The 24,365-nt window shown below is 41.8% G+C and overlaps 1 protein-coding gene across 1 annotated transcript; it reads right to left on the bottom strand.

Moving 5' to 3' along the window:
- Positions 1-281: 281 nt before the first annotated feature.
- FNTA (farnesyltransferase, CAAX box, alpha) lies at positions 282-23,595 on the bottom strand. The gene is given in 9 exon segments (NM_001161883.1): positions 282-404; positions 665-836; positions 1,890-1,952; positions 3,510-3,658; positions 5,691-5,817; positions 10,185-10,289; positions 13,638-13,752; positions 20,890-20,975; positions 23,546-23,595. Coding segments are annotated over 9 exon segments (990 nt in total).
- Positions 23,596-24,365: the final 770 nt, after the last annotated feature.

Raw genomic sequence — 24,365 nt, 5'->3', positions numbered from 1 at the left:
TAGAGTAAATGTTGATAAGACTACAAAAGTTCCTTTATGTGACTTTCTGTTTTCTCTCCCTCCCCCAAATTCCCTGCTTAAAAAAAAATCAAGTTACTTGGAACTAGTCTGAATAGCAGCAGCACCCAAGGAGCATCACACTTAGTTCATGTTAAAAAGCAGTGCCTGTGCGTCGTATGCTTTACACCACAGGCCAAGGGAATGATCGCTCTAGTTTTTAACTCCTTCATTAGAGTCTCTTAAAAAAATAAAAGCATCCCATCAAGTTCGTCGAGATGGTGTTATTGCTGTACGTTTGTAGGCGGGTCACTTTCTGTGCTGTGTTTGCTTTGAAGGGATCTTCCAATGTATCTCCAATATTCCTTTCTTATAGTGTCCTTTTCTTTAGCTAAGATTTCACATAACTAAAAATGAAAAACAAAAATTCATTAAAGGGAATGTGTAATTCAGTCCCTAGGGCAAACAGGGATTCTGGGCTAATACAGCTTAATTCAGGTCATGATCAAATGAAACAGACCATAGACCACGTGCACTAGTGACGTGGGTGTAGCCCTGAACAGCAAAAGAGCCCTACACGGAGTTCTGAGTAACCGTATTTTGAAAAGGGCATGCGTACTGGGGCACTGAGATTCCAGAAGAAAAGTGCTGTGTCCTGCCAGCTCACCTCTAACGCTTTATTAAGAACGTCCTCCTTGTTGTCACATTGGTTTTCTAGCATGTCTTCATAGATATCCACGAGAAAGGCAATTAGGTAGGGAGAGCTGTGACTTGGTTGTAAGTCAAGTAATTGATTTAACAGATTGGGATATTTGGAAAGACCACGATCCTGCAAAATCCTAAAAAATAAATAAAACTATTCTCAATTTCGACAAGGAAGAACAAGAATAGTAGAAAGATTAAGAGAAAATGAGCCCTGTAATATAAGCAAAAAAAGTATTTTGAGTGGGGTTGAAATGAAATTTTTATTAGAATATAGCTGATTTACAATGTTGTATTTCTGCTATACAGCAAAGTGAATCAGTTATACATACACATATATCCATTCATTTTTAGATTCTTTCCTCATAGGTCATTAAAAGATTAGCAGGGCTCTAAAATGAAATTTTTAAATTAAATCTGAGCTTTATGATGGATAATTAAGAGCAGAGTAAAATTAGCTAAAAAGAATAACGACGTTTAAAGATAATCATTTATAACTCAAACTGTAACACACAAAACTAAAGGAAAAAACAAAACAAAACCATCTCAAAATTTAAAAGCGAGGAAAAAAAGACAGGAGAGCTGTCTCTGCTCCCTGAGATGGTCGCGCATCCCTTCAGCTCCCCAGCCATCGCCGAGCCTGGCCTCTGACAGACGCAGACGCCACTGGGCTCCATACTCTGTGCTCTTTGGGCCTAGTGCCCTTGGAGACCTTTCAGTTCAACAAACGGCCTGCTGAGTCAGAGGCCAGGCAAGAGAGAGCATGCTGGCTTAAGGAGTGAGCTGTGTTACAGGAGATCTCCAGAAATGCAACAGAAAGAGTGGGTATGCATCTGTGCAATCTGCTTAGAAATGATGTATCTCATGTTCCTGTGATCCTGAGCTGAAGAGAGACTGGTGTGTGTCTTCCGTTCTGTGACATAAAGACACAGGATTCATCAATACAGTTAAAATGGTACTACTGTTTACTCACGGACTACTCTAAAAACTGTGCTGGGATGTGCTTAAGAGGTAAAGAAAAGGGCAGAGGGCACTGTTCCCGGGTGCTGTCACAACACTCTTCCACTTACCTTCTTAGAGACAGAGAACTGGAGAATTCTTTAGTATCCTTCTGGATTCTGATGATGGAACACATTTTATGATCTCTCATATTAGGAGGTTAAAAAATAAAAGCAAAAACAACCTCTTACCCTTTCAAATAATTCCACGCACTTTCATTATGTGGGACTAGTTTGATCATTTCCAGAGTGTACCTGTAAGGAAAAGGTCACAAATAAACATGTATCACTTTATAAGAGCAGTGACAATAATGAGGAACAGCTTCTGTACAGCTGCCTCACAACGCGGCTGTATGCTTCCACTGACCTCTCCTGGTGGACCTGGGACCTCCCTCGGTTATTGTGTCTAAATTAGAGACTCCCTGAGGCTGCAGTGGTCAATGCTTATTTACTAGTAATATGAAGGCTCAATTTACAAATGGAAAAGAAGTTAATGTGGGAGATTTCCTTTCACTTAGGCATTCCCTATGAAGGAAATGTCAGCAAAATGAGGAGACTTTCCTTTTTTCGCTAAAGCAACCTTGGGGAAAAAATCTTGTCTAACATCTACTTATACCAGAAAAATCATTACTCACTGAGAAAGGAGAACTAAATAATCTTCAAAGCTATAATAAAAAAATAGACAAGAAGATTATATAGTCAATTCCAAAACAAGATTACTAGTAAACTATCACTAGTGGTTCCCATTCCAAATGGCCACTCTCTACTTTTCTCTTCCCCTTAACAAGATTATTAATTTAATCCAATCAGACAAAATTCCAAGGCAGTTATAGAACTCTGCTTCATTACATACTTGCTCAAATGAGTAAGTCACTGACTAAAGGTTAGTAATCTTAGTTTTGCTGTGGTGCAGTTTTAATAGCATTTTTTTCACAGAAAGTAATAAACTCATTCATCATTATGAAAATTATAAAGAAATCTGGAGAAGAGAATTAATGTAGGACACTGGATTGTAGACTCTGTGTGTGTGTGTGTTAATTTAAATCACCAGACCCAGCTGCTTGGAACAGGTAAAATTACTGCCAGCTGCCCTGTTTCAAGTAGAATAAGGGCAAGGGAGAGGCAGACGTACCATAAAATCAGCTCTTCCTAGGAGCTGCTCAAACAAATTTCACCATTACAATATGACTATGGTCTCATCAGGCTATAAAAACAATAAACTTTTTCAAGTTTTAAACAGACAATGAGATAAAGCAGACAAAGACAGAAAAGATGGTTATGGATAAAATATAGAAATTCATGTCAATTCAGAACTTTGGAGATCTTCTGACAGGATTTTGTATGCTAGAGCATTTTTCACCCGGAGGTGATGGGGCTTAGGATGGGGTTTACTACTGAGATCCAGGGCATCAAGGCAGAGAATGTGGCCACACAATGCAGAATGCACAGGACAATACAGACGCAGTGGGCCCCAAACCCTGCACCAGAGTAAGTAACGGAGCATCAGGGACTGTTACCTAACATTTAATGAGACAGTTTTAAAAAAAGCTCCTCAGACACTATGAAATATGATTTCTCCTCAATCTACAGTACCAACAATATTTCAAGAAACTTAAGACACTAAAAGTAAAGGTTTCCTATACACAGTATTAATTTTATATTTATCATTAGGTTTCATCTAACTATCCTGCCCTATTTGTTCCATGAGAGGGTAGGACTGGGGCAGTCTTTCATCTACGCTGTATCCTGATGCGTGAGACATGCAGGCACACAAATATTCTTTTAAGGAGTGAACAAGTGAAGATTACTAACTGGACTTCTCTCTCCAATATAGCACGATCATTGTAGCCCGTAGTGTTACAAATTACGAAATATCTTTGGTTCCAGACAGAGTTATTTCTCACATCCTCTTTGAGAAGTTGGTCTACATACTGCAGCTCATTATCCCAAAGTTTAAATTCCTAAAAGAACATAAAAAAATAAAACATTCAATTAGGAATGTCTTATTATTTATAAACAATGAAAAGAAATAAATAAGGACTTTCCTGTTAGTGAAGTGGACAGAAATCCACCTGTCAGTGCAGGAGACATGGGTTTGATCCCTCGTTCGGGAAGATTCCACGTGCCACGGAGCAACTTAATAGTCTGTGCTCTAAAGCCCGAAAGCCGCCACTGCTGAGCCTGTGTGCTCCAACTACTGAAGCCCCCGAGCCTGTGCTCCGCAACAAGGAGCCTGCACATGAGCAAGAGTAGCCCCTGCTAGAGAAACGCCCTATGCAGCAACAAAGACCCAGTATAGCCATAAATAAATAATCAAAAATTTTTTAAAAAAACAGAAATAAAACTTTAACAAAGTTAAGCAGGTAGAACTGAAGACACGGACTCATTACATATTTGGAGGGGAGTGATGCTGCAGGTCAAGGAGACAGAAGGGAAGGAAAAGTCATCAAAGACAGGGGCATGGGGGACTTCCCTGCTGGTCCAGGGGTTAAGACTCTGCCTTCCACTGCAGGGGGCACAGGCTTGATCCTTGGTCTGGGAACTAAGATCCTGCGCGCTTCATGGCGCAGCCACAAAGAAAGATAGGAAGGGTCATGAGGAATGAAAAATTAGGGAGTAAGAGTTAGCAGCCAAAGTGGCTGCAATTCAGTACCATCCTGTGGAAAACAATCTAGATACCTAGAAGGAGGTTTTAACTACTTGACCCAACTTTTTAGAACTATTCTAAAGATTAAATCCAAAGGGAAAAAAAAGTATATCTAACTAAGTGCTTATGTACTGCTTTTGGTTTTGTTTCAGCTGTGTGGCTCTTAGCTGTGGCACACAGGAACTTTGGCTGTGGCATGTGGGATCTACTTCCCTAACCAGGGACTGAATCCAGGCCCCTGCATTGGGAGGGCGGAGTCTTAGCCACTGGACCACGAAGGAAGTCCTTATGCATTCTTTAAGCTGAAAATGTAGAAGAAAAAGCCAAACTCAGTAATAAGACAATGATTACCTATACTACTGTATATTAATTTTATGTGATTTGATATTATTACATATATTAAAAAGTATTCAAAAATGCACATATATGGTAATATTATATTAAAATATGTGTAGATAAATATACACAATTGGATTTAGATATAAATTTTTACGTTACAAAGCTGTTTTAATTTTTAAAATTATGGAGAGAAGAGAACTAACAAAGACAACTTGAAAATTTTTGGTGAAATACTCATGGTATAATAAATAGTGCAGAAAGCAGCAATCACTGGAAAAAATTCACAAGACACAACACTACAATTGTTTGATGGAACAAATAAAAATGCCCAGAGTGGGAGTTGTAACTATTTTCTTCTATTCAGGATTTAGCATAAAATTTTAACAAGTAGGCAGAAATAAAATACTCAATAGTTACTGTAAAATCAGATTACAAGGTTTATGTATGCAATACCTTAATACATAAAATGTCCTTGTTAATGAAAATAACACAGCTGTATTAAAACTTCACTGCCGGCAACGACTGAAGGCAGGAGAAGGGGACGACAGAGGATGAGATGGCCAGATGGCATCACTGACTCGATGCAGATGAGTTTGTGCAAGCTCTGGGAGCTGGTGAAGCACAGGGAAGCCTGGCGTGCTGCAGAGTCGGACATGACTGAGCGACTGAACTGAACTGATCAAAAATTTACAACTACTTTTTCTATTCAATTTGCTAGCAAATATAATATGTGATGTAAACTCAATCAAAAACTATTAAAAAGTCACTATTATTATTCTTTAATGTGAAGTTACTCATCAACATATCCCAATAGATCATGAAAGTTAACCAACATAAAGGATGTCAGGTTTAATTAAGTATCTTGATAGTTCTTAATCATCTTAATCATTATTGTGTGTAATGATCTATATGTGTTTCAGTTTAAGTATACTTATAATCTGATAGCAATTTAAATTATTTGTTAAAAAAATTAAAATGTGAATAACACTGTAATAAGAAGATGATACCTGAATAACCCACTGTCGGTGTTGCCAGGCATGGTAATTCTTTGCATCCTGAGTAAGAATATCCGCAATAAACTCAAGCTCCTGTGATGGGTCTCTCAGCCATTCCACCAGCACTCGCCTATGATGCCTGAATTCAACAGAACGAAGTTTTATGTGAATTTACCCCCAAACCAAAGTATCAGCTGCATGTGTTGTACTAGGTGATGCGGAGGGACATGCAAGAAACTGAAATTCACCTCTAATTCTCAAGACTCTACTGGGGAGAAAAGGTACCACAGGGGAAACTCTAAGAGAAAAAATTTCAGAACGCTGAATAACAACTGAGAAACAGAAACAGTGATTTTCATGTAAAATAAATCCATGTACCAAGGGCTTACAGGTTTAAATGCAGCTAAATCTGGAAGAACAGTAATCTCTCAACAACCACAATATCCTGTGAAAGACTTTTCAACATGCCCAGATGTCACAGCCTGACTATAGGGAGCATGATCCTGTCTCATCAAGTATGGAAGCCCCTCTGTGTACCAACAGGCTGCCGGTTTTCCTTAAGGCCGAAGGGTGACCATTCAAGCAACTGCTTATTTCACCAGCTCATGGGCAAAACAGAATCCACGTCTACTCTGGCAAGCAGCTGTGACAAGCTGGTCAGAAGAGGAATTTCTGTACTAGGAAAATACTTTAAGAGTTCTCTGTTGGTTTCTATTTGTATAATTTCTTTTAGCTGACATATTTATAAAAATCTATCAGTGAAAATGTTCCAAAATTTACTGGACATATATGTAATGGCTGGACATATATACCCCTTAAATGGGTAAACAGTATGATATGTGAATTTTATCTCAATGGAGCTATTTTTAAAAAACCATTAATATTCATTATATTAAAATGACCAGAGGTGATGGAGAAAATGGCTAAAGAAAGATTTAATGCTTAATGGATGACCTACTCTACATGCATGGAAAATTTAAAACTTCATCTTAGACAATATTAAGAAGCTAAGATTCTACCAAAAGGAAGATCCCAGAGGGAAAGTTTTCTACATAATTTATTTAAGAAGACTTATAAGTCGGTGAACACTAGTAACAATTTATTTTTCCAGGTTACTGATAAATTCTGTAATTCAGGAAAAACTTAAGAATTAGGTCCTCCACCATGTCAAAATGATTTATCAGAGCAAAATACTAAGATGTTCCATGATTTAATGATTATTAATTAAATACAGGGGTTGATCTTACAGTGTAAGTTTTCATGGTGAGAATTTAATAAAAAGTGCAATTAATTGGCATACATGATTTGAATTACTTGTACTATCCTAGTTATGACAGCAACTAGTGGAGTGGGAAATTTAAAACGCACCGCAGGACTTCCCTGGTTTTAGAGTGGGTAAGAATCCGCTTGCCAATGCAGGGGACACAGGGCTGATCCCTGGCCTGGGAAGATCCCACATGCCGTGGAGGAGCTAAGCCTGTGAGCCAACTATTGGGTCTGTGCTCTAGAATCCAGGAACTGCAACTACTGAGCCCTCCTGCTCGAGAGTCTGTACTGGGCAACAAGAGAAGCCACTGCTATAAGCCTGCACAGGGCAATGAAGAGCAGCCCTCGCCTGCCACAACTACAGAAAGCCCATGTGCAGCAGTGAAGACTCAGTGCAGTCAAAAATAAGTAAATATAAATTTTAAAAACTGAATTTAGAAAATTAAAAAATAAAATGTACTGCAATTAAGAACTCCTGGGTTTCCAACAGCACTGCTCTGGGTAGCTCTGTATTTTGCTTTTCATAATGATAGATGGTAATGTGTTAATGAGAGTCCGCAGTGTCCAGAGAAAGCAGCTACTTCTCTTCAGCAAAAGCCAGATGCAGTCAAATCCTGAGAAAGCTTGTGATGTCTGGACACTTCTTTTTTTAAGATAAAATAGTACATAGTCTATACATCTCTTCAGGTAATTTTCTGGATTTTTTTTTTTTTTTTTTTTGGGCCATGCTGTATGGTTGTGCAACCTCAGTTCTCTGATTAGGGACTGAATCCAGGCCATGGCAGTGAAAGCCCCAAATCCTAACCACTAGACCACCAGGGAACTCCCGTCTGGACTTTTACAGCTTTTATATAAAAACACCTTATTACGAAGGATGTAATAACTTTTAAAAGAGGGACTAAAACGGTCTAGTCACTTTTCTACTAAAATAACTTTTATAATGCAATTTTTCAGGAATATAACCATCATCTTCTCAGAAAGAAAGAAGTGACAGAGGCAAAGCTGTTTAAAATTCTACAGATGGAAATCCGCAATAGCTATCACTTCCATGCCTTGCCAAGTGCTACTTCCTCTCACATCTATTATGTTGTAACTGTTTGAGAAGATAAGTATCTATTTAGGGTTCATACTCCTTCTTAAGGACAGTATTGGATTATGCAGATAATCATTATCCAACTGGGCCAGAGAGCAGTCCCCTCCACCACAGGTCTGCAGCTGAGAGCCGTTCCTTCTCCAAAGGCTAACCTGTGCACTGGGTCCCTTCCCAACTCCAAGCAAGCCCTGACTCTGTTCCCTTTTTCTCCAGATTTCTCGCCTTTTCCCTTTCATTAACACTTTTCCCCACATCATAAAGTCTTTACCGCTTGGGGAAAATAAAACCCAAAAGACACAGCCTGACCAGCTGCTTCCTCTGTCTCTTTTCCTAACAGCCTCCTGCGTCCCCTGTAGGTGCTGCATGCTCGTTTCCTCTTCCTGCCCCTGCCACCCTCCCTGACACCTCACCACCGCCCGGCTGCCCACCCCACCCTGGCGGGGGACTGCTCACAGACAACCGCCTGTGGAACAAACCCATGGGCTGTCTCCACCTCCTGCTCTCCTGGACCTCTCAGCAGGAAGAGATACTCTCATCTACTCCTTTCTTCCTGAAACTCCCTTCTCTTGGTTTCTGTGAGCACACTAACATCTGGCTTCCTTCCTCTGTCATCCTGGAGCACTTCTCTGCCTCTCGAATGCCGATGCTCACCTGTGTTCTGTCCCCAGCCTCCTCTAATTCTCCCAGAGCATCCTCATCCGAAGCTGTGATTTCAACCACAGGGGAGCATGGTTCAACCACTCCCTGGGCAACTTCAGCCAGGTTTTCTATAAGCACATCAAAGCCCACTTGTCCAATCCTGAATCTACCCTTCTTTTCCAGAAATGTGCTGCTTTTTTCCCCCAAAATTCCCCAAGTGGCTGGCACCACCATTCTCAACCAGTGGTCAAGCCAAAATACAGACATCACTCTTCTGAGAAGTTTAACTTCTGTCTCCAAAGCCTCTCTCACATGTATCCCTCTACCTCCCTGGCCCTACCACATCCTCTCCCATAACCCCCACATGGCAACAGCCCGCCAGGACCCTGGGCCTACTCTGCTATCCTCCACCTGCTGGCAGAGTAAACCTCCTGAGACACACACCTAACCTACATTAAGATGTGTCAGAAGCTCTCCACTGCGGCTAAGGTCAAGTCCAAACCCTTGTCAATGTCCCTGAGGCTCTTTATGCTCCTACTGCAAGACTCCCCAAAGGCTCACCAGCCACATGGAACCACACGCAGCTCCCTGAGCGCATCACGCCCTTTCATGTTTCTCCCCAGAGTCCTCTCTTGGCCTCAGCAGTCTTTCCTTTCAGAAATCATCCTCAACTCCAGGCATAACGATGGGGCAGTGTGTGCGCGTGTTGGTCACTGTACACCGAGCAGTGGTGACCCTGAGGAAGAGCAGGCAGCCAGTGGTGCGGGGTGGGGACAGCTCTGGCGGGCGCCACGGGCCGCTCCTCCTGCACCAGGACCCGGCAGCCCGGTGCCCCCCACCCCCCCACAGCCGCCTCCCTGCATGCTCCCTGCATGAGGGCCCACTCAACGCTGGGAACTGTCCAGACTCTGCCTTTCTCTCCTATTTGTTCTCTGTCCTGCTGCTCCAAACTTCTCTCCTCCCTCCTTAATAAAACCCATACTCTTGTCTAAGTCAGGAGCTTCATTTTTAGAACACACACTGTAAGAGCCCTACTATCATACTTTCCACACTGCTCTGCAAAATAACTGGTTTCACTATCTGCTTTCCTTTTCAGACTTTCATTCATCTTTGTATCTCCAGCATCAATGAAAAAATTTTTAATAAACAAATGAACAAAAGACCAAATACCAGGGACTCGTTTTATAACACACTGAATAGAAAACTGAACAGAAAACTGAAAAGATTTTCTGCTCAAATTTTTTCCTGATTCTAGCAGTATTACAGTTAATGTCAAAGTCTTAAATCATATGGCGGCAAACATTTGTGTGTCAACTGTGGGTCAAGTGCCATTTCACACACTAAACAAAAAGTCACCTCAGTTCTAACAACACGTAAGACAGGTGACATTAGCTCCAGTGCAGCAACTATGATCATAAACGAAGGAACAATGCCTCATGGTTCGTCACCCACTGGCAGGCACCAACTGACTAGCACAGCAACTCATTTCCTTCTTGTGTTTATCTTACCACACTTGATAGTTTTTGGGCTGTTCCTCAATTATTGCTGAGATGTAGTTCATTTCCTCATGTAGATCCTTCTGAAGCGACTTTAAGAGAACTCTCCGGAAATGCCTACAGCAAATAATAAGTATCCATAGTGTCATTACTCCACGTACATGGCCAGGCACAGCATCAGATGAAGCCAGAAGATAACAACACAGACACATTTCTGGTAAGTATTCTATGTAACCAGTAAGGCAGGGATTTAACTGCTTGTGGTTGTCCAAACTTGTACAACTGGTGACTGGAAGAATCAAGAATTTTAAAGAAAAATAGTGAAACGCAGCAAGTGTGAGACAGAAGAAAAGACAACCAATCAGTGATTATTTTCAGGTAAGACTCTGGTTACTAGTTTCTACTGCACAAGCATCAACAACTTCTTTCCTCACATGGTATAACTCGCTCATTTAGATACATTGTTCATATAATACACAAATTTCATTACAAATATTACCAAGTATTTTACTTTTAAAACCATCATAACAACGCTACTTATAACTGAAACAAGTTTCTCTTCAATTTCTTCATAGGTAAAGTCAAACCATTAAATAACACCTTTTCTCTAAAGACACAATTAGTTCTGGTCTATTTTTACTTCAAAATCTCAAAATATTTCAACTCAGTATATAAGACGGGACAAAAAAACTATTCTAAGTTACCTTTTAAAATGAAGTGCTAAATAGAAGAAATGACAGAATTTCTATTATAATTTTAAAAATTAGGTTTCACAGAGCACATACATATTCAGTTTGGTTTATAAGGTAATTTCAGGTGTACTGTTTTTAAGAAAACAGCAAATAAGTTTAGGGATTTTAAATAAATTCTAATTTGTTCTGAGCTGTATACAGTAAAGAATTTCTTACAAGCTAAGAAGTGCGTATTAGAGACACAAAGTGAAGGAAGATGACACTAATAGTTCCAGACAAACTTCACCCTCTAATAAGGATCCTACTAAAATGACAATAAAGAAAAAGCATGCATCCACAGGGATGAGGGGATACCGTAGCAACTGCAAGAGATCAACAAACTATGGAAAATGGGAAACTGACAGTTCTGAGTGACTTATAAAAACACCAAGTTCTCCTGAGGCAACTCTGGATGGGCTTCTGGTCCCCTGAAAGACCAGCTTTGATTCAGAAGCTTAGAACGTTCAGGCCCGCCTCCCGTACTCCAGACAGGGGAGGGAGAAGGACTGGAAATGGAGTCCCAAGCAATCATGCCCACGAGGAGGCCGCCATCAGATCCCAGCAGGAGGGGTTCGGAGAGCTTCCACCTGGGTGAACGCATCCACACACCGGGAGGGTGACACCCCCCACTCCGCGGGCACAGAAGCTCCTGTGCTCAGGACCCCCGCGCCCCGCCCCCCCGACCTTACCCTATGGACTTCTTCCCCTGGCTGCGTGTCTCCACCTTTTATCAGACCCTTTAATCAACTGGTGAACCTAAGTGTTTCCCTGACTTCTGTGAGCGACTTTCAAAAATCAGTCAGCCCCAGGAGTGGATGCTGGAGCCTCTGATTTACAGCCCACCAGGCAGAAGCACAGGATTTGCGACTGGCCCCGGGTGGGGGTAGCTTGCGGAGCAGAGCCCTTAACCTGCGGAATCCAACACTACCTCCAAGCGAATGGCATTACAGTTAAATTACAGGACACCTGTGGGCTGTCACAGAGAAGCACCTGGTAGGGGAAAATCCCACACACGCTCGGGGACCAGAAGTGAAGTGCGCTATGCGCAAGTGAAGAAAACGTGCAGGAGAAGGAGGACTGGGGTTTTCCTAAAAAACCTCAACAACACACAAGTGGCTTTATTTTCCGGAAAAATCGGAAGCAGAAAGAAATATCAGACACAACGCAAAGCAGGGTGAGGTAAAGGCTGGAAACAAGGAAATTTAAAACAGTAACACAAATAACAGGCCAGAAACCCCACCCTACCCGACTTCCCTGCCAGAACTGACCCCCAGAACTGGGGAGCCAAACGGACACTCCTCTGATAGCTCTTCTTCAAAACCACAAACCAGCCAGGAGAAAAGACCCAGAAATGCTGACATACGAAGATTTCACACAGAACAGCCACACCTCCACTAACTTCACAGTGAAGCCCTCTTGGTGAGCAGTTCTGCAACACGCAGAGATGCCAAAGCAGGTTTTTCCTGCTTCCACTGTAGGTGTGAAAGGAGAGCCAAGAACTACCAGTCATTTGAGAGAAATGTGTACATGGAGGAAAGAGACCAAAACAAACAAATAGAAAAATGAAAATATATCCCATCCATGAAATTAAAAAAAAAAAATGCTACTAAAAAGGACTACCCAGAGAACAGAAAAAGAGCTCTTGTAAAATAAAAATGAGTGCAGGGACTTCCCTGGTGGTTCAGTGGCTAAGACTCTATGCTCCCAATGCAGGGGGCATGGGTTTGATCCCTGGTCAGAGAACTAGAGCCGACATTCTGCAACTAAGACCCAGTGCAGCCGAATAAATAAATACATGTTAGGGAAAAAAAAAAGAGTGCAGACCAAAGAGTTAGAAGATAAAGTTGGGGAAGTATCTCAAAAGCAGATAAAAAAGAGTTGAAAATAAGAAAAGACAAGTCTCAGAACTACAGCATGCAACTAAAAGACACTTCAGAAAGAACAGAGGAGAGAAGTAATTATCCAAAGAATATAAAAAAACTCTACCCCCAAAGTTAAAGAAAAGGTTAAAATGAAGGAACAGGAATCTTCTCAACAGAGGCTGAAGGAAAGAGAAGGACAGTTTTGGAAACCTGAAGGAAAATGATTTCCAATCTTGAATTCTATTAGTAAAGCTGAGAAGGGACTAAAGACTCTCTAAAACATAAAAAAAAAAATCTCAGTAACAATTTCCCATACGTCCTTTTGTAAGTTTTCCTCTATTCGAGGATCTGATCTATAAAATGAGAGTAAATCAGGAAAGGGACAGGTGTGGGATCTCAAAGACAGGGACGAGACACAGGGGAGAGCTGCAGGCCTGACGTGACGGGCCCAAATCTGTGGAGAAGAGAGCTGAAGGGTCCCCACTGTGCTCAACAGGAACGAGACGCTCGACAGAACAGAGTTTGGAAGACAAGTTATTCCTTGGTAAAGAGAAAACAAACTGTGATGGAGACAGAATAGGAGATGGAATTCTGTGTCTTCCATGGCAAGACTAATATTTAAAATTAAAAAATTAAAAACAACCAAGTATGTTATTTATAGAGGAGATTTTAAGGAAAAACACCGAGGAGTTGTTACCTCAGGGAATGGGACCGTGAGTGAGGAAAAATGGGGCAGAGACGGCTATTTTTCATTCAATGTGACCTTTAAACTCACATGTAACTTATTATTTCGATAAAAATTAAAGTTAAAAAAAGCCATCCAAATGAAAACCTTAGACATTCAGACAGAGAATAGTGATGATGTGTCTTACCACACTGTGTAGTTGGCTGCATTTAACTCAATAGCATCTCTGGTTAATTTAAAAGCCCGCTCACTTCTCTCGTCGCGCTGCAGGACAGCCCGGAAATAATCATAGACGTCCTGAACTAAAAATGGAGCACACAACTGCATTAGGACGGTCTTTCTTGCTTAGAACTACCACTACAGTACAAAATGTTTGTTTTCTATGTCTAGGAGGAAGATATCTTATTGCATGTATACGATTTACAACAATAAGCGAAAGAAAGCAAGCCCAGCGATGGTGACCACCAACCTGGGAATTTGTCACAGCCACAATGCATGTGACCGAGCTTACTGCACATTCGGGGTTGATGCCAGACTCCAGATTCCCCAGTGATGTTGTGTATTAAGGAAAAACTAAGCATGCATATACTCAAATATTCACTTGGCTATTTTTTTCACATTTTATTTTGATCAGTTTCTTAAACTGAAAAAGGAATACACACCATGACAGAAAACTCAAACAGTACAGAAAGTTCACACTAAGCTTCCATTCCACTCAATTTCCAGTCCTTCTCCCGAGAAGCAACTGCAGAGTGATTCTAGTATAGCTTTCTAAATATATCCTATCAAATATTAGGTGATTCTAATTCTATCCTTTTTTTTTTTTTAATACAAATGAGTTCACATCACACTCTTATGCTCTGGGCTGTCTTTTTTTCACTAATACATATTCAGTTCAGCTGCTCAGTCGTGTCCAACTCTTGGCAACCCCATGGACTGCAGCACGCCAGGCTTCCCTGTCCATCACCAACTCCCGGAACTTGCTCAAACTCATGTCCATCAAGTTGGTGACGTCATCCAACCATCTCATCCTCTGTCATCCTCTGCTCCTCCCGCCTTCAATCTTTCCCAGCATCAGGGTCTTTTCCAAGGAGTCAGTTCTTCGCATTAGGTGGCCAAAGGATTGGAGTTTCAGCTTTCAGCATCAGTCCTTCCAATGAATATTCAGGACTGATTTCCTTTAGGATGGACTGGTTGGATCTCCTTGCAGTCCAAGGTACTCTCAAGAGTCTTTTCCAACACTGCAGTTCAAAAGCATCAATTCTTTAGCACGCAGCTTTCTTTATAGTCCAACTCTCACATCCATACATGACCACTGGAAAAGCCATAGCTTTGACTAGATGGACCTTTGTTGGCAGAGTAATGTCTCTGCTTTTTAATACGCTGTCTAGGTTGGTCATAGCTTTTCTTCCAAGGAGTAAGCGTCTTTTAATTTCATGGCTGCAGTCACTATCTGCAGTGATTTTGGAGCCCCCCCCCCCAAAAAAAAAACATCTGACACTGTTTCCACTGTTTCCCCATCTATTTCCCCTGAAGTGATGGGATGAGATGCCATGATCTTCGTTTTCTGAATGTTGAGCTTTAAGCCAACTTTTTCAATCTCCTCTTTTATCAAGAGGCTCCTTGGTTCTTCTTCTCTTTCTGCCATAAGGGTGGTGTCATCTGCGTATCTCAGGTTATTGATATTTTTCCCGGCAATCCTGATTCCAGCTTGTGCTTCATCCAACACAGCATTTCGCATGATGTACTCTGCATATACGTTAAATAAGCAGAGTGACAATATACAGCCTTGACCTATACTCCTTTCCTGATTTGGAACCAGGATGTTGTTCCATGTCCGGTTCTAACTGTTGCTTCTTGACCTGCATACAGATTTCTCAGGATCCAAGTCAGGTGGGCTGGTATTCTCAACTCTAATAATTTTTCACAGTCTGTTGTGATTCACACAGTGAAAGGCTTTGGTGTAGTCAATAAAGCAGATGTTTTTCTGGAACTCTTGTCCTTTTTCAATGATCCAACGGATATTGGCAATTTGATCTCTGGTTCCCCTGCCTTTTCTAAATCCAGAACATCTGAAAATTCACTAATACATTATTCAAGGTCATATAAACTAGTACACATCTCTATAGAAAACCACTTGGTAATTTCTATTAAAAATTAAAACTGACTACTCACTGACCCTAGTTCTTAATCCAGTTAAGTTTTCTTACAAATAAACTCCTGTATGTACCCAAAGCATCCAAGGACATTTATGAGAGTATTTGATAACATAAATAAAAAAGCAAGAAAACTTGGAAACTGAAATTCCCATTAGTAAAGAATGAGGTAAGTCCCTCATGGTACACCCATACAACAAAACCCTGTGCAGCTATTAGTAACAATGCTGCTCTGTAATATACTGAAGTGGAATAATTACTAAGATGCTGTTGAGTGAAAAAAGGAAGGTGTATAATAGCAGCTATTCATTTAAAATACAGGCTTGTTAAAAAAATATGCTTATTTATTTTTTATGGCTGTGCTGGGTCTTCACGCGGTTATGGTGCATGGGCTTCTCATTGTTGTGGCTACTCTTGCGGTGGAAGCTGGGTTCCAGAGCGCAAGGGCTTAGCTGCTCCATGGCATGCAGGATCCTCCCAGACCCACCTGCACTAGAAGATGGATTCTTATCTACTGGACCACCAGGGAAGCCCAATATATGCTTATTTATGAATGATACCAGTTGGAGGAACAAGAATGGGAAGAAGACATAATTTCCCACTGCATTCCACTACAAAATTTACTGCATTTTTGAAACAGCTGCACAGCACTGCGTTGTATGGCCTCTGTATCTAATTCACCCCTGTCAATGTGTGTTTAAGTTGCTTTCCTTCTTTCACTGTCCTGTCACTGTATTCTGTGCACACGTGCAAATTCAGCACCTCCGTGGGCTGTACACGTGGATCAAGAGTATGTGCATTGTTGGTGCTAACAGACAGTGCCAGGCGAACCTCTCAAGAAAGGTCTGATCAACATACAGTGCCTCCAGGAAGGCATGAAAACACCTGTACTTTCCACATCCTCACTGAGACAGTATCAGACTTTCTGCTCTTTGCCATCCTCTCAACTGAAGGAACTTTAGACTGACAATTTTTATCCTGTTTTATTCTCATTTCCACAAGAGAAACTGAGGCTTAGAGAGATTCACAAGTTCACATGACCCAGAGTACTTTGGAGGTAGAGGTTAAACATGCAAATCCAGTCTGATACCCAAGACCATATCGCTAGTCACAATGAACTAGGTAGGAGGCACTGCAGTTGAACTGCCCTCATGTCACAGCACAGATTAAAGAACAGATTAAGGCCCCAGACAGACTGCTAAAATAACCCAGACGTTAAATATTCCCATACTTCTTTTGCCACAATTAAAAATCTATGTGGACATGCTATGCTATTTTTCTTATAGCATGCAATTTTCCAGTTACTGACAAGAGCTCACAAACTTTTAGCCGGCTGCATGCAGTATGGATGTCAGTATATCCTAATCTGCCTAACCATTCTGCTGCTACTGCTGATGCAGCTTTTTTTCAATTTTGTTTTATAAAAATCACTACTTTAAGCATCCAATGACTTTTCATTAAAAAATAAACAATACACATGAATGTGTTTATGCGTGTGCCCTCCCCAGTGGCTCAGCGGTAAACAATACACCTGCAACACAGGAGACACAGGTTTAATCCCTGGGTTGGGAAGATCCCCTGGGGAGGAAAGGGCAAGCCACTCCAGTATTCTCGCCTGGAAATTCCCATGGGCAAGGAGCCTGGCAGGCTACAGTCCATGGGGTGGCAAGAGTCAGATGTGACTCAGCACGCTCACCACACACAGGTATGTGTGTCCTTAGAATACAACCCCCAGTGGGAATGGCTGCTACCAGTTCAGTTTACATGTCTCTCCAGACATTTTTCCAAGCAGATAAATGTAGCTCTGTTCTTGTTTATTTTTAATGAAGTTGGTATAACATTTTAATTCTGCTTTTTGGCATTTTCCCCCTCCGTGATGTGTCCTTTCATGCCTGTGTATATACATCTCTGTCATTCTTTGTTCACTTTTCCATACAGTGGACAAGGCATAATTTACAGGTCAATGCTATTTTTTTTTAAAGTGGGACTAGGATACTCAGTCTTAAGGTTATATATTTTAAATCGACAGAATCATAAATAAATTTTGGGTTAATAAATAGAATTTTATATTCATTAAATTTTTGATATTAAAATTTTTATATTAAAAGTCTTTTAATTAAAAATTACAAATTTAATATACTATCATACTCAAAGTTTCTAAAACTTATGTGCCCCCTTTTCACTCAATATTGTTTCCACAATCTGTCCCTATTATAACAGATCTAAGATCCTCTTGGGCTTCCCTGATGGCTCAGTTGGCAAAGAATCTGTCTGCAATGTAGAAGACTTGGGTTTGACCCCTGGGTCAGGAAGATCCAATGGAGAAGGGGATGGTAACCCACTCCAGTATTCTTGCCTAGAGAATTCCATGCACAGAGGATCCTGGCAGACTACAGTCCATGGGGTCACAGTCGTACACGACTGAGCAACTCTCTCTCTCACACACACACACACACACACACACACACACACACACACACGATCCTCTTACTGGTTATACAGCATACAATTGTATGACAATACATTTATCTATTCTTCAAAACACAAATATATAGTTGGTTTCCATTATTTTCTTTTTTCAAAAATTACTGTAAATTATAATAGTTATCAGCAATATTTCTTTATTTCATGTGCATAATTCACTCACTTATCTTCCCTGGTGGCTTATAAAGTAGTTATCTTCCCTGGTGGCTCAGATGGTAAACAATCAGCCTGCAATGCAGGAGACCCAGGTTCAATCCCTGCGTTGGGAAGATTCCCTGGAGAAAGGAATGGCAACCCACTCCAGTATTCTTGCCTGGGAAATCCCATGGACAGAGGAGCCTGGCCGGCTATAGTCCATGGGGTTGCAAAGAGTCAGACATGACTGAGTGACACACAGACACACACACACACAGACACACACAGACACACACAGACACACACACACACAGTAGTTATTTCTATTATCCTCGCTTTACACAGGAGGAAACAGAGGTACTGAGAGGTAAAATGACTTGTCCAAGGTTACAGAGCCAGTAAAGCGGTACAGTTAAGAATCTGAACCAGGTGGTCTGGCTCTGAAGTCTGTGCTCTTAGCCTCCTAGGACATGTCTTTTTTTTTTTATTAATTTTTTTGGTTGCAATGGGTCTTAGTTACTGCACGCAGGTTTCCTCTAGTTGTGCAGAGTGGGTGCTACCCTCTGGTTGTGGTGTTCGGGCTATTCATCACAGGGGCTTCTCCTGTTGCTGAGCTTTAGACACAGGCTCAGTAGCTACAGCTCAGGCCAGGCCCTAGAGCATGGGATCAGTAGTTGCGGCACATGGGCTTAGTTGTTCTGAGATATGTAAGATCTTCCTGAGCCAGGAATCAAACCCGTGTCCCTTGCACTGGCAGGCACATTCTTATCCACTGTACCACCAGGGGAAGTCCAGGGACATGTCTTTGAAGCCATAAGCCAGAGTGAACCCAGAACGAATCATGAGAAGCAGCACTTAAAGGCTGTAAGATGTGAGAATTTCCCACTTTCACTAAATATATACATGACAGTGCTTTCTAAAATGGCTAAACATACAAAAATTTCCAACTGAACACTATAGATCTGTTCATACTTCTCAATTATCTGACATCACAAAATAGCTTAAATTATTTTTCATTTCTAATGATAATGGATTTTTCCCCCTTATTTAATGGTCAATGAAATTACGTCTTCTATGAAGTGCCACTTCACACCCTTTGTCTATTTTTTGATTAGTCTGCCAGTTTCTTTAACTTTCTTTAGAAATTCCTTATAAGGTTCTGAGTATCAACCTTCTGTTTATACATCTTCTCTCACACTGCGGACTGCCTTTTAACTTACTCATGGTGTCTTCTGTTGCACAAAGGAAAATATTCTGATACACTCATAGATCAGTTTTGATTGATGGGTCATTTTCCTCTTTTCCTTTGTGCTTTCTAATAATGATATATTTAAGAATTTAAAATGTTATTATTTTTAAACCTGAAAAAAAGATTTTATTATTTTTAACTGAAAGAGAAATGTATGGCTTTGTAAGTTTCTATAAAGTGCCTTACAAATCTGGAAAAGTTGCAGTTTTCATTTATCTGATCACTGGTGAGGTTAATAGCTCTTCACCGACATTTCTATTTCTTCCAGTTAATTATCTCTTCATGTATAATCCCTCTCATAATTTGGAAGCTTTTCAGTTTCATACCTTCTGATCTTTTTCTCAATCAATTCTGGGTTTTACATCTTCCCTAATAATTCTTTCTTTACCCTAAGAATGAAAGATTACACTATTTGCTCCTAGTATGTTTACAGTTCTGTTTTAGAACTTAAATCCACATGTAATCTATTTTATGTAAGATATGATACAGGGATATAACTTTATTTACAGCCAAATGCACATCATTACTTGATTAATCCATCTTTCATACAGATATGAAATGTCCTTTTTATCAAGTATTAAGTTCTTACCTACATTGATAATTTTTAATTATTTATTAATCTATTTATTTCTACACCAGTTCCACATGTTAATTATTAAGTTGAGTAGTACACTTTCATATTTGGTAAGGCAAAGTCTCATACCATTATTCTTTCTTTACAAACATTTCTTGACATTATCTTATAATCAGAAAAAACAAGTGGTTTTTGTAAAAGAGGAATGACTTCGGATAACAGAGCCTTAACTGAAAGAAACATACACACATACACACACACACACACACACAAAACTACAAAACAAGCATTCTCTCTTGTTTATCCTTTCCTTGAAGAATAACATCTGCATGATCTTCAATTTACAAAGCATTTCACATTCATTATGAAAGAACACTTTGTCAAAGAAAATAATCCACTCACTTTAATATCAGAAATGCATTCAAACTGAGCCAAACATTTCATAGTTAAAATATAGTTTAAAATGCTCATGCTTCAACAACCAAAGTTTATTCTAAATGAAACAGTAAATCATTTATCCACATGTAATTTATTTTATGTAAGATATGATATAGGGATACAATATCAATTTTATGTGCAGATTAAATAGTAAATGAAAAGCACAATCACATAGTAACCACTATGTATTATAAAATAACATTTAGGGCTTATATTTACACTATGTCCATTCTTAAGACAAAATGAAATTTGTTATCATGAAAGTAAATTACAAAACACCCACAAGATTAGTTTAAGTCATTTATACTTTTATCAGACAAAAATCTGTCATCTATCTATAGTTGTGAATTTCAATTTTGCTACTAATTTGACTTACAGGCCTTTTCCCAATAAATAAACTTACATTTCTCACTATAAATGATCTGGACCACTGGATTGGGGCCATCATTCTGCGGCACTGGATCTATATCAGCCCATTCTGCTCTGTCCCTGAAAATATAGATATTTTTCAGTGATTATATTCAAGCATGTAAAGAAAAAACGAAATTTGATGTACTTTAAAATGTCAATGATTACACTTTAACAAAGCTAATGTAATCACGGTGACATTCTTCATGAACAAGTCTATCACTTTGTTTTACAATATTAAACTTTAAAATAAAGTGAATAATTTTCCAATTAAAGTAATTTAAATCAATAGTTTTCAAATCTAAAGTTTTACATAAATGCAAAAGTAGGTTTCTGTAGTAAGTACACAATAGTTTTAAATTAGAAATCAATCCAATTCATTGGTCTAATAAGACTCTTTGGAGTCAATCAACATTTTTTTAAAATTTAAATAATGCTTTTTTATTTGAATAATCTGAAAAACTAGAAACTGATATTTAAAATAAAAGTAACCACTGTCATTTGCTTGTACACAGAGAGGTGGCCCAGGTGGTCAGTAGAGCTTGGAATCTGGAACACTGGCTCTACCACTAAGCTAGCCACTGTGACCTTGAGAAAGTTACTTACACTCTCTGGGCAGCAATTTTGTCATTTATAAAATGGAGATGATTCTATTACCAACCAACTTTAGAAGGCTATCTGGAGGTCTGAGACACTGAAAACGTGCATAATAGTAAGCATACAGTACATAGTAAATATGCCTATATACACTACACAATTAGCATGTATTATACACTAGACACACTAAATGTATCATATAATATTACTATATGCTTAAGTATATATGCTGTACGTTATAAACACAGCACCTAAAAACGCATATAGCAAACATTCAGTGACTACTACTTCTCATTATCAAAGCTAAAACAGATTATAGTGGCAACAATGGGTGCCTATAGACACTTCTGTGTAAACTGCTCAGTATGACCAAATTTTCTTTAACCACTCTTTTACTTATATTCTTACCCTATTGCCCATTTCTCAGTTCTGTGTACTCATCAGCTATGGACAGCAAAAATTCTGTGGTATGTAGACAAATCCTAAAATTGTGTCCATTTTATAAGGAGAAACGCAGGGGAAAGCATGCGTTTCCTGAGGTGTGAGACCTCGGTGCGGAGCGGTATGAGAAAACTATAGAGATTGAGGGCAGGAGGAGAAGGAGATGACCCAGGATGAGATGGCTGGATGGCATCACGGACTGGATGGACGTGAGTCTGAGTGAACTCCGGGAGATGGTGATGGACAGGGAGGCCTGGCGTGCTGCAATTCATGGGGTCGCAAAGAGTCGGACACGACTGGGTGACTGAACTAAACTGAACTGAGGCCTTCCCTGGTACCTCAGCTGGTAAAGAATCCCCCCACAATGCGGAAGACCGGGGGCTGGATCCCTCCATCGGAAAGATCCCCTGGAGAAGGCACAGGCTACCCACTCCAGTATTTTTGGGCTTCCCTGGTGGTTCAGCTGGTAAAGAATCTGCCTGCAATGCAGGAGACCGGGGTTCGATCCCTGAGTTGGGAAGATTCGCTGGAGAAGGGAAAGGCTATCCACTCCAGTACTCTTGGGCTTCCCTGGTGGCTCAGCTGGTAAAGAATCCGCCCGCAATGTGGGTTCGATCCCTGGGTTGGGAAGATCCCGTGGAGAAGGGAAGGCTACCCACTCCAGTGTTCTGGCCTGGAGAATCCCATGGACTGCATAGTCCGTGGGGTCGCAAAGAGCCGGACACGACTGAGCGACTTTCACTTTCACTTCACGAGAAAGCTTCGGGGGAAGGGGAATCTGACACAGGTCAGGGAGGAAACCCGACTATCGCACGGCTCGGTGAGGAGCTCTGAGGGCTGTGGGGGCCACCTCCACAAACGGAGAGCTCGAACACATTAACTTCGAGGACGCAACCTGGAGGGGTGCCTTTCAAACTCGGTTCGTAAAATCCAGGCAAATCAGCTATCGGATGGGGTTTTTACCTAGAATTACGGGAGGGAAAATAAGACACGCGAGCAAAGTTAAAAATTCGTCATTCGACTCTGCAGGTTCAAGTGGAGTTTGGAGGGATGGAATGAGCATGACCGATAGAAAGCGACTGATGGGGATGGGGACGGACCGAGTGCCAGGCAAAAGTCGGGGACGAAAAGGCGAGAAAGTTGCGGCAGCGCCTACACCGCGCGCCGCTGGCACCGCGGTCCGGACGGCGAGGGGACGCGTAACGGGGTTTGTTACCCCCTTCTCATCCTCAGAGCCTAACTCGGCGCTAAAACCGCTGAAAGACAACGCTGAAGGGAAACGTCCCGGGATCCCTAAGATTTTCAGGCGAGCTCTCTGCGTGTCGGCAGGACAAAACCACAAGGAAGACCCGTCCCCAAATCGAGCCAGCCTGGGACCTTGAGGAAATCCCTCCCTGCCAGCAGCCCCGCCGCACACGAGCCCTGAGGCTCGGGACCACGGCAGGCCAGCGCCGCGGACAACCTCTGCCCGCCCGGCGCAGGGCTGGCGCGGGCCCCACCCCCGCCGCGGACTCCCGAGGCCGCGCCACAGTGCCGGCCGCGGCCGCCCCGCCAGCCAGCCCGGAGCGGGCGACTGGGGTCTGCGGCGCCAGACGGCCTGCCGTGGGCGTTACCTGTACAGGACATAGGTGGGCGAGTCCAGGCTCAGGAACCCGTCGTCCATAGGGGACACCGCCGCCGCCGCCGCTTCTTCCTGCGGCGGCTGGGGAGGCGGCGGAGGAGGATGAGGCTGAGGAGGCGGCGGCGGCTCCGGCTGACCAGGTTCCCCGCCCTGCGCGGCCTCCCCGACCCCGTCGGCGGCCGCCATCACTGCTCTGCCCCGAGCTGAGGAGGTGGCTGAGGCCCCGCCCCCAGCCCCGCCCCCTCCACAGCGGCCACTTCCGGTGTCCCACGCCTACCATAGAGACGCGGGCCAGAGGGCCCCGCGCCCGGGCCCGGCGGTCTTCGGTATACGCGGCTGCGCGCCGGCGGGCCGCGTCTCGCTCGCTTGGACGTTGGTTTCCCCCACGCCCGGTCCGCGGGTATGACTGAATGCCTGTGGGTGGTGCCCCGAATGTGCTCGTACTGTTCGGTGGCTGTTGGTGCCGCCGGGGGAGCCTCGGAAGCCTGGATGAGCGGCTGGCGCCGATGCTCCGCGTCAGCCTTCCAACGGCACTGGCATTTACATTCCTCGTACACCTTTTTTTTTTTTTTTTCCTTTTGGATGCTAAGAGTTTAGACTGAAGAATTCCGGTAGACCAGGGCTTTTGTCTTTTGAAATTAAAGTTCTGATTATACAAGGAAGATGTGTGTACGTTATAGGGAAGGTAACCATTCATTTAACACACACTGACTACCAAGTGTAGGCAGGGCTTGCTCGTGATCAAAATAAAGTCTCTGCTCTAAAATATGCCTGTAAGAGTCCAGGACGAGACACTCCACAGATGGTGCTTT

This window comes from Ovis aries, chromosome 26 (assembly GCF_016772045.2).
Source record: "Ovis aries strain OAR_USU_Benz2616 breed Rambouillet chromosome 26, ARS-UI_Ramb_v3.0, whole genome shotgun sequence".
NCBI lineage: Eukaryota > Metazoa > Chordata > Mammalia > Artiodactyla > Bovidae > Ovis > Ovis aries.
This window is presented reverse-complemented; position numbering and strand designations above follow the sequence as displayed.